Source organism: Plecotus auritus (genome assembly GCF_963455305.1).
Source record: "Plecotus auritus genome assembly, chromosome: 8".
Taxonomy (NCBI): Eukaryota; Metazoa; Chordata; class Mammalia; order Chiroptera; family Vespertilionidae; genus Plecotus; species Plecotus auritus.
Window position 1 is genome coordinate 38,591,393 of NC_137782.1, and position 13,092 is coordinate 38,604,484.

The 13,092-nt window shown below is 47.7% G+C and overlaps 1 protein-coding gene across 1 annotated transcript in view; it reads right to left on the reverse strand.

Annotated features, from left to right (window-relative positions):
* EMILIN2 (elastin microfibril interfacer 2) overlaps positions 1 to 4,255 on the reverse strand; it is a 46,035-nt gene extending 41,780 nt beyond the window's left edge. Inside the window, exons 1-2 of the mRNA XM_080685534.1 lie at positions 3,921 to 4,255; positions 3,268 to 3,390 (exon numbers count right to left, since the gene is read on the reverse strand). Of these exons, the coding sequence (XP_080541660.1) occupies positions 3,268 to 3,390; positions 3,921 to 4,054 (257 nt within the window). The 5' untranslated portion in view covers positions 4,055 to 4,255. The remainder of the gene's footprint in view (positions 1 to 3,267; positions 3,391 to 3,920) is intronic.
* Positions 4,256 to 13,092: the final 8,837 nt, after the last annotated feature.

Genomic DNA, 13,092 nt, shown 5'->3' on the forward strand with positions numbered 1-13,092 from the left:
CAGGTGGCAGATGCTCCGACTGGTAGGTTAGCTTGCTGCTGGGGTCCCGCCAATTGGGACTGAGCGAGATGGGCCGGACATGCCCTGGAGCCTTCCCTCAGTCCCTCCCTGGCCTGCCAATCTCCCACGTCTCTCCCCCAGCCCCAATCGTGCACCAGTGGGGGCCCTTGGCCTGGCCTGTGCCCTCTTGCAATCCGGGACCCCCTCGGGGGATGTCAGAGAGCCGTTTTTAGCCTGATCCCGCAGGCTAGGCCGAGAGACCCCACTGGTGCATGAATTTGTACACCGGGCCTCTAGTATCACATAAAAACCCTCTCTGCTCCTAGTTTCACATATCCCATACACAATTTGCAATCTCGAATCTAAGGCTCTTCATACGTGCAAACGGAGCGTTGTCTAAATAAACTCTCTGGAAATGCCCATGGAGGCTTAGCACCCAAGGACGGACCAGGCACAGGCGTTCTCCTCTTCCCCCATCACACCCCTTGTCTCCTCGCCTGTTCCCACCTCCATTTGGAGCATATTCAGTCTCTCCCTCTGGCTTCCTCACTTCTCTCCTAAGCCTGCAGAGTTCCCTCTCCTTAATTCTTCACCCGCTTGGCTGCTATCAACTCCCTTTCTCCACCGAAGCCTTTGAAACATCTGATTCTTGGGTAACTGGGTCTCCTCATGTCCTCCCTTAATTGCACAGGAGGCACAGCCCTGAAGCTGCCTCTTTCTGCATAAGCCGATCTTCCTGCTAGCAACACCTCTGGCCTCTCGTCCTGAGGTCTCTAAGATGTAGTTTCCTCCTCCAAAAGCTTGGCTTTGTCCCCCAACACCCCGGGCCCAGCCCCTCTTCTTCCATTCCCCCCCCCCCTCCCACTGCCCCTGACAACCCAGGTCCGCTCCAATTGGATGAAGGCCTCGCTGGCTCACACCTGCCACTCCCAGCGGCTCAACCATGACCAGATGCTAAACTGCACTTCTAGCTCCAGATCTCAGCCAACCTCCAGCACTATCCAGGAAACCTTGGAGAGAGTGGGTTCGGGCCCACTCCACCGCACACAGCAAGCACTGCAATCAGCGAGATGCGATCTTTCTGCGGGTGGAAGGCCTTGCCCTCCGTTTGTGAAAAAGCCAACACCTGTGAAGGGCAAATGAACAAGCACGCCTGTGCTGCTCACACCACCCGGAGAGTGGTCCGTAAGAGCCTCCCTCCCACAGGCCTCAGGTCTAAGGCCCCAGCAACGAAGACCTCACCTAACAGAGCCTGGGAACTGGAGAAGTTCCTCATCAGCAAACCTAGAAAATGCTATGCCATTCTTTCTCATTTAAGCACTAAAAAATGTTTCTCCTTTTGTCTTCATTCATCTACTAATCCTCAACATTTAGAAAACATTTCATAGTTGAAAAATAAGGTAAACCGAGCCTTTCCTGTTTCTAAAGAAACAGAAAGAAAAAGAACAGGACTGAGTTAGCTGCTTAAGTTAATTTCAAGATTTTCAGCTTGATTGGCTAAAACGGTCTGTTTTTATTTTTTTAAATTTCACTTTTAATGCAGTCCTTACAAGCGCATTTGAATTGTTTACATGGTTATTATTGAAGAAAAATCCTGAGGTTACCGATTTTGGTCCTGTTTCATAAAATAGCCATTTTTGTGCTTCCCATTGGTTATCCTTCCCACCTGCCTTTCTCTCACCTGCTGATCTGGAGGTGATTCACCCCCCACTGAAGACAATTTGTTTTACTGATTTTGATGAAATACAACAATTAAATCGCCGCTCGATTTCCCAAGCACTAAAATAATCTCAGAAACTTTAAAAAAAAATCATTTAAATAAAAAGTATAACCTCCCCAAGTGAAAAATTATTTATTTCTGAGTTGTTACAAGTAAATATTAAAGTTATAACGAGCCACAAAATTCTATTCTCATGTAAGACAAATGAAATATTCCTGATTAACTAATCTAATTTTATAGAAATCAATTCAAATTGTATTGAATATTTACAGGTCTCTACCACGATGTCTTACTTGGTTCTGAATTCACTGACTGCTAACCAGAGACTGTGGGTTTGTATCTTACCGACTCCAGATGCAGACAGAGCGACTGCACTGCACCCCTGACAGTGTGCCCAGCTCAACGCGGCAGCCAGCGATTCCCCTTCAGCCTGTTTCTCTGTGTCATCAAAGGTGGGATCTCTTCTAGGAGGTTGGTGACCCAGAGGATTTATCCTTTTTCTGTCTGCAGTTCCCGTAGCAGCCCATGGGGGGTGACTTAGGGACCACTTGCACCTCACCTGCCTGAAGGTTCCTGACTTCTGGAAGGAGGTTTTCTGGAGTACAAGTTTCAATCCGTCCCTTTGCTTTCCCAAAGACAAATACGCCTACTGGCTATTATTCTTTGCTGCAATGACAACTGTGCTCTAAGACAAACACCGTATTCTTAGGGGAAAACAATTAATTTCAGCCATCAGATGTGCTCCCAACAGCCGTGTATTCACATGGGCTCATCCTCGGATGTCGGCTTACACAAGAACACAGACGTGCCATGAGCACTGAATGAGTGTGCTGTATTTAACGGAATCCCCACTCTATTGCATTGCTTCCTCTTGTGTGTTTGTTAAGCTGGTGAAATCTTTCTAAGCAAAAAGATGATTAATTCTTCCCCTTGTCTTAAAAAACCATGCTCTCATGACAACCTCTTAGCCAATCCCCAAATCTAACTTGGAAAAAAAACAAACAAACAAAAAAAAATGACAACACTTTTAAGCAAGTTATTCCTGGGACTTCAGAGTTTCACAGCCCTGGATGAGGTCAGTTTTTTAGGGACATCTGAACAAAACTCATCTGTTTTAGGACACTCCGCTAGTCCTACATATAAGCATTTTAGCAGTATGCATTTTGAAATTTCTGTATGCCCCACAACTCACAATATGGATCTAATTAGGTCCAGCTGCCTTATGTTAGTAATAAAATTGGAGAGAGAGAGGGAGAGGGAGAGGGAGAGGGAGAGGGAGAGGTGGGGTAGGGGCTTTGTTCATTCCCTCCTGTGCCCTGGTGATGAGGAGCAGGTCGTGAACATCTTCAAGGCTCACTCAGGGCAGCACATGCCTCTTAACTACCCTGCGAGCCCCGGCCCCGCTCGCGCTGAAACTTTTCAGCTGCGGAGTTCGCACCCGCCCAGGAGGAGATTGACGCACCGGCCGGAGCCCCAGGCTTGGACCCCACCCCACCGCCCAGCCCGGTCCGGGCGCAGCCCGCCCGCTCCCCGGCACCAGGACTCACACCAGCGCGGACGGGCAGGGCATCTGGCTCCAGGGACAGTTGTATTGAGCCTGGATAAAGCTCTCACTTCCCTCCTGCACGGAGCAGCTCACATTCCTGTTCACGATGTAGGCGCACCAGTTCCTGGGGCGGAGAGAGGGAGAGGGGCGGTGTGTCAACCCCGAGGCTGGGGGAGACCGGACAAGCGGATACAGCGGCAGATGGGGCCGCGGTGGGGGAGGTCGTGCACCCCGCGGAGGCGGGAGCTCCACAAAGCCGACCTTCGGAAGGTGCGCAGGCCGCCTGTGGAGAGCCGGCACCTTTTCCCTAAAAGAGACGGGAAGGGGAAGCACCCGGCCCCAAGGACCCCGGGAAGTCCTGGGAGGAGTTTTCGGGTCCCTCTGCTCTGCGGGACGCCACTGCGCCGGCCCGGGGGGCAGCACTACCCGAGGCGCTGGCGAGGTCACCGGGACCCCGCGCGGACCACGGAGTGCACGGCCGCCGGCAGGAGGCGCCCCCCAGGGGCAGCCCGAGGGAGACCCCGGCTGCGGCTCATCATCTCCGGCAGGGCAGTTTCGGGGCCCGGCCGCAGGTCGGGGAGTGAAGGCGGGGGCCCTGGGCTTTGAGAAGTGGCCTCGCCGTCCTGGGGGCGACAAGAGGGGCCCCACACTTACTTGTTCCTGGCACCGGGCTGCGCGGGGTGCCTGGGCTGCGGGCCGGCTTGGCACAGTCCCGCACCGCCCAGGGCCAGCAGGGCCAGCGCCCAGCGCCAGGACGCGCGGGGCCGGGGCCGGAGCCGAGGCCACATTGTGCGCGCGGGCGGGCGGGAGGGATCCGGAGCGCGGCGGGTGGCGGCGAGCGCGCGAGTGTGCGGGCGGCCGGGGCGCGGCCGGGGAAGCAGGAGGCTCGGGCCCTTCGCCGGCCCCCACCGCGCTCCGCGGCCGCCCCCTCCGGCTTCTCGTACCACTTCTCCTTTTCCACCCCGTGGGCCCGCGCTTCTCCTCGGTCCCTCAATGACGCACAGGTCCCCCCGGGTGCCGCCCTCTGTATTTCACTTCCCTCTCCGAAACGTGACTCTCCCTCCACCACGACTCCCTGTCTCCAGCCCCCCGGCCTCTCCGCAGGGGGCTTGGGGTGAAAGGGCTAAAGGGCTAGGGAGAAGGGTCTGCGTTACAGAATTTCCAATTACTCATTCCTTTGGTCTCTTCCCAGAAGCCAGGCAACCCCGCCTCCCACCTTCCAGCAGGCGCGCCCCGGCCCCTCGGGAGTGGCCGCAGCCGGCGAGGCGCAGCCCTCACGTCGAGCCTGGGTGCCGGCTTCCCAGGGTGAACGAGGGACATCGTTATCAGTCCTTTATCAGATGCGACTCGGATTTCCTCCTCTGGCAAGACGCGGCCGTTTCCCCACATTTGGATTTAGGAGCGTTTAGGGGGAAATGAACGCGCATCCTCTTCTTTTTCTTCACCCAACTCTGCCTCGTCCATCCATTTAACCGTTTCCAAGTCGCCGTGCGGCGCAGCAGGGGACCGGGGAAGCCACAGCCCCTGCACCTCCCCAAGCTTCTGAAGTGCATCGCACTGACCTTGGAAAGCAACCTCGGCCTCCGCTGCTGCTGTCCTCCTCTGAACTTCGTTTTTCTATCAACATTAAAGCCATTTACTCCACAACAGTCGCTTTGCTTCTTAACCGTTGAGACACGGCTAGCCATGTCTTTTCACTTGCCTGCATGTATTCTTCGTATTCGTGAGTCACACTCATCTTTACCAATTTCTTTGGGGGATGAAGCAAACCCACTGAATAATGTTACATAAAATCCAGACCAAAAGGTTGTGTTCTTATATTTGAGTTTACCCACTGCATCGAGTGAACACTAGCGTGAGGTTATTTGCGTGGGTTAACTGTAATAACCGTGAGCTGTTATTCCGCTGTTGGCTGTGAATTATGTGGACAATTATAAGGCTTTGCTGTGTTCCCTACGCTACTACATGAGGCCCTTGGCCGATTCATTTCTAATATGTTTTGAAGGGGGATGTTGGCCTTTTGATTTGCAAATGAGAGAACGTTCCCTAAGTAGAAACTTTGCAAGATCCAAGCAGAAAGGATACCATGTAAGGACATGGTCTGTTTATGAACTCTCTAAGTGGCAGATCATGCCAATAAGGGACTGAAGTCATCCAGCCTTCAAAAGAGCCACCCCAAGGGGAAAATAACAGAAAGGGACAAGAAGCTGTCTTGCATAACCAATCCGTATCTTTCTGTGTGGCTGCACTTTCGTCCCCATCCTAACACGATTTCTGTTCACAAAGTGTCATAGGGAGGAAACGGAGCCCAGAAATGAAGGAGAGGGACAGCAGGGGGAAAATGGAGGAAACACACAGGTGTGTGTGTATCTAAAATTAACAGCTAACAATCACAACTTCAATACAGATAATTCTCAAACTTGAGAGTGAAGTTGAACTGATCAAGTCAAATCTATTTTTTCCATTGAATCCAAGTTAGAGTAGGAAGTGATATTCTAGTTCTAGAATTTGAGGACCAGCTTCTCATGGAGAGGACCACACACTCTATTCAATCATCTATAAATCAGTAAATAAATTTTATTCCGCGCATCTGTTCCCTGCTAGGCATTGTGCACCAACACTGCGGATTTGTCCAACCTGACCTGGCTCTGTGTTGGCTGTGCTTCTGTGCGCTCCTGTGCCATGAAGGGTGTGAAGTTTCTGATGTGCAGTCCATTACGTGAGCTCACAGTTATTACAGACAAGCCCCCATGTCCCCATGTGGGGCTGCTCTGGGAAGATGGAAGAAGACTCTTGGCTCTCAGGCCAAGACCCCAAGAGACTCTTCCCTTCCTCTTCTTTCGCCAGAGGAAGGGACACCAGAGAGCCCTCCAGGAGCTTCCTGAGGATGGAGAGCTGACGCGCCTTAGGAAACAGGCTAATGTGGGCGGCTCCTCTGGTCCCAGCCATAAGCAATGATGTGGACATCAATGGCAGAATGCTGGAAGTGTGGATTGCTCATAAGCCACCCAACTACCTTAAGCCTTTGAAAACGCAGTTTGCTATAACAATCTAAAGGAATTTCTTCTGCATTTATTTATTTATTTATTTTAAATATTTTATTGATATTTTACAGAGAGGAAGGAAGAGGGATAGAGAGTTAGAAACATCAATGAGAGAGAAACATCGATCAGCTGCCTCCTGCACACCTCCCACTGGGGATGTGCCCGCAACCAAGGTACGTGCCCTTGACCGGAATCGAACCTGGGACCTTTCAGTCCACAGACTGATGCTCTATCCACTGAGCCAAACCGGTTTCGGCTTCTTCTGCTTTTAAATAAAAAGTGCCCCATAGTGACTTACACTCTTGATTGTGTGACCAACTTACCTAAAGCAAAAACGTGAAGCAGAACTACTCCATAACCCATTCCCTCACTGTTGGTCATAATAAAAGATGCTCATCGGGCTCTGAACTTGGGGGTACTTCTTGCGAAGCAGTGAGCCTGCTGGGCCCTAGGCCCCCCCCCCGCCCCCCGGTGGAAGGTGGAAGGAAGGGCGATCTTCACAGAGACAGTAGATGGGATGTTTCCCCCCATCACCACACTCAGTCATCTGGGCACAAGACATTGGCTCAAGATGCACAGATTTTGCATCTAGGATGTGCTCAAGCCTTTTAAGACTTGCCTGGGTGTTCCACCCTTCTCTCTCCTCATCTTTGCTTTGTCGACATAGGAAATGCCCAAACCTGTAGATAATTTTTATGAGTTTATTTGACGCAAACTGATGACAACTGCTGGGAATCAAAATCTCAGCGAACTGAGAAAATGCTCTGGAGAAGGGCAGTTTTGCAGTTCATTGTTTACATTGCAATCAAAGGAGGTGTAGGGAGGTTACATGAAAGCCATTGCTGGCAGATGAAGGCCGATGGAGAAAGCAAAGTGGGGAACCCTGGGATTGGATAAAAAGTGAAATGGAGAGACACATACTTCTTTTACGTGGGTGGGTACAGGACAGTTACTAACATCTACAGCACACACACATGGCTGTGCAGGGAAGCAATGCAGGGTTCTGTGGTCTGCTCCTGGGTGTGGTGGGTGATTTCTAGGCCAGTTTCTTCCTCTCGCTCCCCAAGAGAAAGCACGTAGCTCAGTTCATTGTTTAGGAGCATTACTAACTCCACAAAAATAAATGCAGATCACCAGGCAATTCAACCATGAATATCTTCTTCCTTAAAAAGATGAAATTAGTTACTAATTCCATCTCCCTTAATTTTTTCCAGATGTCTCTTCATTCTAAGGCTGCTCCCTATAACTAACTATAAGCCAAATATTACATTTGAGAATTTATTGTTGTCACACTTATGATTCTGAACACTTTTTTTTCTTTATAAGAAATAACTGACAAAAATAGGCTCTAAGAATATGTTTGTTTCTTACCAAGAGAGCTATAATAGCTTAGGCAATAATTCTTCATCATTGCAAGCCACATCAAACTATGTTGTAGTTCATCATTTATTTTTGGAATGAGAGTTGATTATTCTGGAATCAACAAACTATTTTATATAGGCAGAATGAGTTTGATGATTTTAAGTTAATCAATTTTAGCAGTCTTGGCTCATGCTCATTAGAATAATATTCATGAGCAAATTAACTCTCTCCGTTTTGAATCCAGTCAATTCTCATTATTTAGCATAGTGTGTTCTATAAAGTTGCTGCAAACACTGAATTAGTGAATGCTACAGATTGCTTCTAGGGGAAACACAGGGCAGTTCCTATAAACCTCTGGTCCTAATGGTTTTGTCAACCAATCAATACATAATTCTGTTTTATGTGTGTTTCTTAATATATATTATTGGTTCATTAACATTGAACTCATGGCTAACACCACTGCAAGTCATACTTAACTAGCAAACATTTTCTCCTTAAGGCACATCACAGCCTTTTTGTGCTTAGAAGCACCAGACAGCACTTCAGCGCTATGACTGAGGCCATTTTAAACAGCGAAATGACTCACAAAAAGCATGAAAATGAAAAGGACGCCTGTTTCTAGCATGGGAGCTAACCCAAGAAGGCAGAGCCTCGCCTTGCTGGACGTCAGCTGGGAACGTGCACGTTGGGCAAGTCAGGTTTCTCACACGTCCGCAGTGAGCGTGAACGTGCTGCAGCACTTGCTGCTTTGGGAGTTACAGATAAAGTTAGCGAGTAGGCTGATTCACAAACACAGTCCATGAATAATGAGAATCAACTGTATTTCAACCTAAGTCTGGAAACAATGAGAAAATGGTATATTTGGGGAGATAAGAAGTTCTTGAGGTTTTGTGGCCACCCAAAGATTTGTTTTGTTGGGAGCACATTGAGGAAGTTTTGCATACTGAACACTATACCAGGCAATATGGAAGCCAGAGAAAAACAGATTTAGCTTTTTATTATCTTAATTGACTGGGAAGCAAGGCACACATGTTTGAAATGACTTCAGAACATGTACAAAGTTACATTTAGTAAATAGAATATATAGCGTTGTCCACGGAACAGACTGACAGCTGTCGAGGGTAGGGGAGAGGGGTGACTGGAGGAAAGAAGGTGAAGGGATTAGCCCAAGAATTTACATGCAAAACCCATAGACACAGACAGTTGATGATGGCCAGAGGGAAGGGAGGATGGGGGTGGGGGAGGTGGGCAAAGAGGGGGGGAAAATGGGGGCATCTGTAATAGTGTAAACCAGTGGTCGGCAAACTCATTAGTCAACAGAGCGGCAAACCGCGGCTCCCGAGCTGCATGTGGTTCGCGAGCTGCGGTTTGCCGACCACTGGTGTAGACAATCAAAATGAAGTAAAAAATAAAGAATATAGCATTGTAAAAACAGCATACCTCGGTAATGGTGAAGAGAGAGAGATTGAGGCAATCAGAAAAGTTGAACATTAATCGGAAAAGGCTGTGAGAAGTGTTTTTCTTGTTTTGTTTTGCTTAAAATCATCTGATATGAAAAATGAATGTGATCGCAAGAGAGGAAGTGATTGCAACTGTGACCTGTACACTGTATGTTTTTAATAAGCAAAGGCAGGAGCTAGCCAGTAGGTTAGCTAGACTAAAGCATGTGGTATTTGAAGGATGTCGGCGAGGCAGAACCAGGTGGGACTGAGGAGTTATGAACGTGAGAAACGGGTGCAGGACATTTCCCTGTTAAAGGGTCCAGTACAGGCTAGGGGAGAAAAACAAGCTCTAGTTTGTTGTTTGTTCTCATCCCCTTATCTAAAGGTGGGTGGGGTGTCCAGACACCCTGATTTGCCCGGGCCAGCCCCAGGTTTTTCCCTTGTGGGTCAGTTAACATTGCTAATTCTTTTTAGTGCCTCCTTTCATCTTCCAACGTGCCCTGGGTTTGGATAATAAATTACATGGTCACTCTAAGAGACCTAAGATGAACTCAAAGCCACACTATGTTTGTTTAATACAAACAGTATTTATAAAGGCTAAACTATTAGTAAACGTCGATGCAAATAATAAAATCAGAAAATGAGAAAGAATTGAACTGCTCTAAGCCATAACTTTACTCGGGGAAAGTTCTGTTCTGCTATTACCTCATGTGTTTTGGTAGCTTTTTGAAGTTTATATTGTAAAAAACAAGTTCATTAAGCACTGACAACTAGGTTATTTAGTTGTCAATGAAGCAGGATATTTGCATGAGATTCTTTGGCTCAGTCTTTTCAGACTTACTCACTTTTTCAAAAAATATTTTTATTGGTTTGAGAGAGGCAGGAAGGGAGAGAGAGAGAAACATCAATGTGGTGCTGGGGATTGAATCGACAACCTGGATTGTGCCCTGACCGGTAATTGAACCGGCAACCTTTTGGTGCACGGGATGATGCTCAACCAACTGAGCCACTCCAGCCAGGGCCAGGCTTAATCACTTTTAAACACACCCTGAGGAGCTAAGGAAGAACACAGCACCATGGTGCAACATTATGTTTAAATTCTCTGGCCAGGTCCTAGCACATTTAAATAGCGCAGAGCAGGGAGGGGCATGCTCAAATGGAGCTCACCATCTCAGCCCATTGCCATCTTTGAACATTTATTGGTTAAAAGACTACAACAACATAAATAATAAGCCACGAGCAGATAAAAGTTGCTAATATCTTTTTTTTATATAAAATATATTTTTCTTTATTGATTTCAGAGAGGAAGGGAGAGAGAGATAGAAACATCAATGATGAGGGAGAATCACTGATCAGCTGCCTCCTGCACGCCCCCAGCATGTGCCCTTGGCTGGAATCGAACCTGGGACCTTTCAGTCCACAGGCCGACACTCTATCCACTGAGCCAAACCGGCCAGGGCTGCTAATATCTTTTTACTAATGGAAAATACAGGTGAGACGAGTTTCATATTCAGAGAATGCTAGGGGTCAAGGAGGAAAGTGACTTAGTCTTCTATTACACTCTTACATGTTTTCCTTAATCTTTAACATATAAAAACAAAGTATTTTATTCCCAGAATATTCTGAGGTTATGCTTTCCAAGTGGTTGTTTGGAGGCGGGGGGGGGGGGGGGGGGGAGGAGGGGTAGAGTGGTGGTGCCAGGACTCCTGGGAGAAATAGAACATTAGAAAAAATGTACCAGCACTCAGTTCCAGCGTGTTTCAACCCTAAAACAATCTTTCCCTTTAGTACGAGGGATTCCAATGTCATAAGGGTTTTTTTTTAAAATAAGTATTTATAGATTACAGTTTTCTAATGTAAATTTTATATACAGCATTATAGAAAGTGCTTAAATCACAAGTCACTTATGAATGAATTTTCACAAAGTGACTATGCAACCAGCCAGATAATGAAGCAAGTCATGACCAGCACCCAAAGCCCCTTGTGCCTCCTTCCAACCATGAATCCTTTCAAAAGGTCACACCGACTCTGACCTCCAACACCACTGATTAGTTTTCAATGCAGGTTTGTTGAAGAAAAACGATTTCTTATTCTCCTTATTCATGCTTTAACCCTATGCCTCGCACAGTGCCTGGCATATATTAGTTGTTCATTAACACAGGGTAAGTGAGTGAAAGAAAGCAGGTAAGTATCTGGTTTTGGAAGATAGTTGACCAAGGTCACATACCTAGAATACAGTAGTGAAGTGGCATTAAATTTGGGTGAGAACTGGGATCTGGGGATGCTAACTTGGACACAAGTTGAAAACTCGAACTTGGAACAGAAGAGTATGCTTCAGCTTGATCTTTTAACAAATGTGCACGACACGAATAAGTCCAAACGTCCCTACGTTTTCCTTGGGCCTTTATCAACTCTGCTCATAGCGGAGTGACTGGTAAGGCCAACCTCCGGAGGCTTGTTTCTCGTTCCCACTTGTAAATGGACCCATATTGGAGAGGCCCTCCGCCTGACCCAGGCAGCCAAGAAATGACTATTTTCAGCTTCCCCACCCCACTCTGAGGCCCCAGAACAAAATAAGAGTCACCCTCTCCCTAGGCCAAAGCATGTGATCTCCAGCCAGAGTGCTTCCCGCCCTCATGGATGAGGTAATGAGGGGCCAACTAAGGTTTCAAACCTATGCTGCCTTAGAATTCGTTTTCCTTAACTTCACTTTTAAAAAGCTAGACTTAAGAACCAACCATTGCCAAATCACTGCTTAGCCAGAAAGGTCTGTTAACTGTAGAGATAATAAATAAAAGGAAAATCCATTTTAAGCTTTGAAGTGCTGTTCCTAAATGATTGCCAGGGAAATAAGAATTAATGATGTTTTCTGAAGGATACAGTCACAATGCATAATCTCATTAGGTTAGGGGTTGAAAGTTTGAATGGGAGCAAGTCTGGACAACGAAAACCAGGGGAGGTTTCCCCCCTCGCCTAGAGACACAGGGCGCGGGATCCGAGGGGAGTCTTCCAAGGCAGAGCTAAGGCCCAGCTGGAGAAGCACAGAAAGCCGTCATCCACACCAAAACCAGCCTTCAAACGAAGAATGTTAAATCCAAAAACCAATCTAACTTGCCTGAGGAGGGCTGAGGAGGGAAAGGGATACTTTCCTCTTATTACCTGTTTCCAGTTATGTCTGATTGAAGGCCCTTAAGCAAATAAAATCTTTGCATAAACTGCTCCCTCTGTGTGGCATTTTCTTCATGCCTGGGGACCTTCTCTCCACCCTCAGACCCTGGAGGTCCTCATTCACTCTCTGAAGCTTTCCCTCCAGGCCCCTCACATGTTCTCAACATGTAGCTGATAAAGAGTTGATAGAGGAACTTAATGAATCAACAACAATAAATCAACAAGAAAAAGACAATCCCATAGGGAAAAGGACAAAAGACTGGAATCTGCACCCCACAAAAGCAGCAAATTAAATGGCCAATAAAGAAAAATATGCTCAACCTCCTGGAAGTGCAGAGTAATTAATATCTATGATAGATACTACTACATCCTACCAGATTGACAAAAATTTTAAAATCTGACAATCCTGTTAGTGTGAATGCAGACGGAAACTCTCACACATGGCCTGAGGGAGTTTAAGTGGGCACAACTCCCTGGCCCATGTGGCTCAGTGGTTGGAGTGTTGACCTGCATACTAAAGATTCCAGGGTTGGATTTTCCCAGTCAAGGGACATGTGCCTGGGTTGCAGGTTCAATCCCCGGCCCCCGTTGGGGTGTGTGCAGGAGGCAACCAATTGATGTTTCCTCTCACATCAATGCTTCTCCCCTCCCTTCTCCTTCCCCCACCCCCTTTTTATTCTCTCTGAAAATCAATGAAAAAATATCCTCTTGGGAGGGCTTCAGTGCAGGCCAAGGTCAGCAGCTGCCTGTGACCAGCCGGGCTAACTGGTAGGAGCTACAAGCGATCCATGGTTGGTAGCTCCCTGTGCC